This window comes from Vigna umbellata, chromosome 1 (assembly GCF_029865625.1).
Source record: "Vigna umbellata cultivar VRB3 chromosome 1, Vumbellata_1.0, whole genome shotgun sequence".
In the NCBI taxonomy this organism is placed as follows: Eukaryota; Viridiplantae; Streptophyta; class Magnoliopsida; order Fabales; family Fabaceae; genus Vigna; species Vigna umbellata.
This window is the reverse complement of record NC_142165.1, coordinates 26,487,089-26,493,056: the sequence shown is the minus strand read 5'-3', so window position 1 is coordinate 26,493,056 and position 5,968 is coordinate 26,487,089. Positions and strand designations below refer to the sequence as shown.

At 28.4% G+C, this 5,968-nt stretch overlaps 1 protein-coding gene across 1 annotated transcript; it reads right to left on the bottom strand.

The window, feature by feature from the left end:
- Positions 1 to 621: 621 nt before the first annotated feature.
- Positions 622 to 5,643, bottom strand: LOC124846230 (WAT1-related protein At4g08290-like). Its single transcript, XM_088109698.1, has 7 exons — positions 5,386 to 5,643; positions 5,063 to 5,125; positions 4,585 to 4,701; positions 4,020 to 4,260; positions 3,777 to 3,935; positions 1,211 to 1,362; positions 622 to 1,016 (listed from the first exon to the last, which is right to left on the bottom strand). The coding sequence occupies exons 1-7, from the start codon at positions 5,598 to 5,600 to the stop codon at positions 866 to 868; spliced, it is 1,098 nt and encodes a 365-aa protein (XP_087965824.1). The 5' UTR covers positions 5,601 to 5,643; the 3' UTR covers positions 622 to 865.
- Between the last annotated feature and the right edge of the window lie 325 nt (positions 5,644 to 5,968).

Sequence of the window (5,968 nt, the reverse complement as noted above, 5' to 3'; positions counted from 1 at the left end):
TTCAACTCACACTTCATAACACCCAAACATTCAATAGTAATAATCCTTCACTAAATACTCAACTAAGAACCTAGGTTCTTCAAATTCACGTCTAACTTGACTGTCGGAGTATCTTTTGCAGGTACTCCCCCCTTGGAGCACGAAGGCAACTGATCAGCCAAGACTGACGTGACCAAGCAGCGCAAACGAAAGTCAATTGAACGACTCAAACAGAAGAAAGACAAGCAGCTCAGGCGGTCCCAGTTTCGGAAAGAAGGAAGACACGTCAGAAAGGTTAGTCTCTCGGTCCCACAAAATTCCGAAACACTTATACTTAAAGAAAAGTTGTATTATTTACTACAAAAATTTGTACATAATACATTAAATCCATAGATAAAACCAATTTATCTATAAATTACATAAAAAAATCCATAAATAAATCAACCATAATTAACATTACCTAGATAATCTATAGATAACTACTTACAAATTACGTCCATAGTAATGGTAAAAATGATTTTTGGGTATATATAAAGGTCATTAGCTCATTCGTTAACAAAATAACATCGGGAGGTACTATATTCAACATCTTTACATAGCATACTTTATGTAAAAAGTTCGAAAGATATTAAAAGAGAGAAGTACGAAAAGAAGAATCTGTATATATTTTACTTTTTCCATGAACAAGTCTCACAATACTCCTTGATTTGAACACTAACAATAATATAAGAGTAGTAGATCAACACTTGATTTTGATTATTCAAATTAAAAAAAAAAACTCTCAAATATAATAATTCAGTCTCTAAAATTTAACATTTAAGAGCTGAAAATTTATTCTTTTAAGAAGGACTATTTCTTTTATTATGGAAAGCAGAACCAGATTCTACTATTTATGAGTTGATGAGCTTATTGGGAGATCTGGTGCTTCTGTGTCCTTTGTTGCTGTTGCTGATGGCTGTTCGAGGAGTGGATAGTCTTTGGCTTTACCCCACACCACTGAGTAAAGCCCCAGTACGATAATTGTGGCGCCAATGATACTGATATATATAAAATGTTGTAGACAAACAAAAACCATCATTCAGAAAATTAACTCAAGTATGATAATAAAACATTGACTTAAATGTCTTGATTAATTTAATAACAGTGACAACAAATACTAGAATGTAAAGATTGGACAGTGTGATGAAGCTAATAAACAACGATTGACCAAACACAACATTATACCAATTACCTTCCTACGTAGATCTGTTCTCCAAGAAGAAAGGAGCCAAAAGTAGCAACGTTGATCATTAATAGAGGATTAAAGGATGTCATGAACACAGGTCCTCTGCTTTTCATTACCAGCCCTTGTACATAATATGCTATTCCTGAACTCATTATTCCCTGTATTTTTTATAACTCGTTACAACACCAAGTTTTAAATTCCAACAAAAATGAACAGTTTCCTTGCTATAAGATATCATTAAATAACAATTTATTTTAAAACATAGTAATTAGGTTAAATGTTATTTTTATAAACTAAAAGTTTTTGGTATTTAAAATAATTTTTTATTAATAATAAAATAATCATTAGTTTGTAAATCAAAGTTTAAATCTGTCTCTCATATTGACAACAAATATTTTAACTCTATTACTATTATATTTTAAATTAGACTTTGTTTCATAATTTTTTATTACATAATAATAATTTTTTTAATAAAATATTGTCTAATCAATGATGTAATCACAAATTATATTTTGTTTCTCTATTAAGTGTATCTAACGATTTTTTATAATATCTCTTCATCACGAAAATATTTTTTATTTAAAATAAATCAAATAATATTTTTACCCATAACATAATTTGATTGTAAATAAGAATGGATAGTTTTAAAAATAAATACATTTTATTCTTTTTATATTCAAAATAATGTATTTTTGTGAAAATATAATAGATTATTTTTTTATTTCTTTTACATATATGACAATATGTAAATAAATTTTATTCTTTTACGTATATGACATTATGATGGTATAAGTTCTGTCAAATGGACTGCAACTCATCTTTGCACTGTATGTTATTATTCACATAAACGAATTAAATTTCAGTTTAAGTATTAGATCATCCCGAATTTGAGAAAACAAGATTAGGAATTATGATCCTTATTACACGCCCTCTCCTCAAATTATTTCATTCACCTATGTACCAAACTTTTATTTCAATATCAATCTTCAATTTATTTTTAGAATTATGTTTAATATCATATGTTTTAAATAAAAACAATTTCTATCTTAATAAGATAATTGTTTTCTTTTCTTTGTCTATTTTGTAAACTTCACGAGAATTTTTATGACCATTAAGCACAGAAACTTTTAATAACTCTTGCCGTCAAAATCTAGCTCCTAACTCAGATGTGATAAGAAAATATATATGACTTGGAACAAAATTCGACCAACAATGGTGGATCAAAGCCTACCTTCACGTGGAGAGGTACACCCATAAATTTTCTAGATATAATATTAAAGAAGAAATAGGATTATTATGAAACAGAATCTAACACAAACCAAAGTGCTTTCCTTTCAAAATAAATTATCAGAACTTCAAAAAAAAAATCAAAAAACTCTACCAAACACACATAATTATTTCTTTTTTCATAACTAGGTTTAGAAAAAAAATATATATAAACTAAAATGATTTCTTATATTATTATAGAAGTTAAAAATAAAAAATTTAGAATATTATATAAATATATTTTTCCAAATTAACAAATACATAAACTAATTTTGACTGAAAAAAAAATATTGTTCTTTATTTAATGTTTCTCTTTTAAAGTTGCTTATGTAGAAACTCGTTTAATCAAGTTCATAAAGTACATGTATATCTATGAATACTAAATTAACCTCTCTTTTTTCTCTCTCTTTCTTCTTGTTTATATAGCAAGAGTGTTCTCTGCATTTTTATTATAAGTATATAATATGAAAATTTAAGATTAAAATAAAATTTACAGTTACATTTTTAGAATACCATCTTTAATTATTTAATAAAAAAAATTAAATGATTTTATCACACTAAGTGAATGAATTGAAAATTCATATCATTAAACGATATTTATATAACTTAATATTGATTTAAAGTTCTTTCCTACTATTGCAAAATTAACGTATATAGAACTACATTGCAAATATCTTAACAAATTATTAAAATCAACTAGTTTTAAGTCAAGTGAAACTAAAATCGAATATATCTTAATTAAAAAGGGCTTTGAATGCTTAAGATATAGATAAGACATAATTAAAGAGAGGAGATTTTATTTTAACTACTTAATCAGGTTTTCTAGAATAAATTAGTTATAAAACAAACATCTCTAACCAATATCTTCATGGTTAAAAAAAATAAAGAACCTAAGGTTTAATTAAGTTATGGTTGTTTTACTCTTGGACAATTTTCCAAAAATCAAGAAAATAAACAAATCAAAAAATAATTATTGATCATGAGATAAGTTCTGTATAAGCAAAATCATGAAAATTTTACACGATTTCTTTGTGAATTGCCAAAAAAGAGGAGTCGTCACTTTTAACCATTTCACATTTTCAAAAATTAATATTTACATTAAAGTTGAGAAATTTATAAAAATAAATTATGTAAAGTCATCAAAATTTTATTATTGAAGCCATTAAGAATCTATTAGATTTTACGTGAGTAAATATTTTGTTCTTTGTCTATTTTCGTAATTTCATTAAATTTCATAAAATAAAATAAAAAAACTATAATTCTTTCTACTGGAGCAATCCTCTTGTGTATATAGAACTTGACTTACAGCATAAAGAGGGCCATAGAGTGTGTAGTCGAAAGCAATAGCCCAAGAACGAGGGTTGTGATCTGCAATCAGAGCAACCACAGCACTTTGCAATGCACCGGCCAAGCATATCAACGACGACAGCGATAGTTCCGCAGGGTACCTTTTTACTGTTATGGACTGCACCAATATTCACTTATCACATTCTATAATGTCATCATAAATTACGTAAGGGAATATCTGCATATATAGTTATTTAATTACCTGCAATATGTAAAAGGAAGACCAAGCCAAACAACCAAGACATAAAAATAGGGTCCCTGTGAACCAGTGTTTGTCATCTTCAAGGGACTGCCTTTCATCTTTCTGGAAGCTGTTTGGATTATTTATAAGATTGATTTTGGGCCCTTTGTAAAGTGTCATCAACAGAGCCCCACCAAAGGTTACCAAGGTTCCTATTACCTTCGCTTGACTGCGTACCTCCTTCAACTTTACACTTTCTAATCTGATACAAGAAACGACCAATGTTATACTGCTTTTAAAAGTGAAAGAAAAATCATGCATTTAATGTTTTAATTACTTGGTAAGTGAAAGAAAACGCTGGCATGTATTAATGGGATTTACTAAAGATTGACAAGCAATCTAACCACTAATAATGAAACAAACCTTATAACTCATCTAATCAGAACTTGTCATATACAAAGAATAATTTAAACTTTTTCAAAGTTACTTAAAAATCACACCAACATAATTTCTATTGAATTGATATATAATAATGTAAAAGTCTCTTACACTCGTATCTATAAATGAATTGAAAAATGAATGTTACCTGAGAATTACTGCTATAAGAAAGGTTACAGAAGGTACAGCGTTCATAATAGCAGATGCAAACGTAGCAGAAGTGTATTGCATCCCCAAACAAGTGAAGCCTTGGTCAATCACTGGCCTGAATTATCATACGACACAGTCAAACAAACAAAAATTGCTTTAAGTTGGACTAGACTGCGTAAAATTCTCCCTGAATTATAATCCCATTTGCAATTATTGATTCTTTTATCAATTGATAACCATTTCCTCCGATATAATATTTTCGTTTTGATGAAATATGTTACAATCCAAATAATTATCCCTTTTAGGAAGGACATTCCTTCTGATATGCACAGCTGTACAAGTTTTTCTTCTTTAAATAAATATAAGTATATTATCAGCTCACTAGAAACAATTATTCTTTTCGTTAAAAATTAAAAATACAATCAATATTTACGTCATGAATAGGAATAATGAATGAATAAGATTCAGAAAATTACTCAAGAAATCCAAGGGCCAGTATCTGCATGAAGATAGACATGGTCATTTTCGGCCTTTCGTTCCTGCAGAAATTCAATACAAGATAATTAACTAAACAAAGTTGTAAAGACATAGTTCACAATTATGAAAGCAGGAAATAACTGCTGAAATGACTTTAGTATTGCGTATACATACATATACATACATATACATATATATATATATATATATATATATATATATATATATATATATATATATATATATATATATATATATATATATATATATATATATATATATATATATATATATATATATATATATATAAAAGGTGTAGCACCTTTCAAAGATAATGGCAAAAGGAGCAAGAAGAGACGCAGCAACGGCATTGCGATACACAGTTAACACAAAGCGACTCATTCCACGATCCAGACAAGCCTTAGTAATGATGAATGTTCCAGCCATTCCAATCTGTAACCCAACACATAACAAATAAGGCTTAGCCAGATAGAGCATGTTGCTAAATCTAGCAGCTTTCTTTTTATCCATCAGCATTAGTTAACCACAGAATTAACAAATGTTGCTATGTATTTGCTACTAAGACTAAGAAGCTATGTTGCCTAGTGCATGAAATGCCTCCCTTATAAAGAGCACGAAGGGTGATTAAAACAAAATCCACTGTATACATTTAGTAGAAATATCTGCTTAAAGTTCTGCTTTTGGTCACTTCATTGAACTAATTGTCCTGATCGTAAAGTTTCCACTGAACAACTAAAGTAAAGATACATAGTTTTTTTAGAATAACAGACACTGCCTTGCCTGATTCCCTTACTGAATATTTGCGTGTCGGAACAGAATACATATTGGAAGCAACATGTTTCGTTCATGGTTTTAAACTGTGGCCGTAACTTTAAATAATGCAA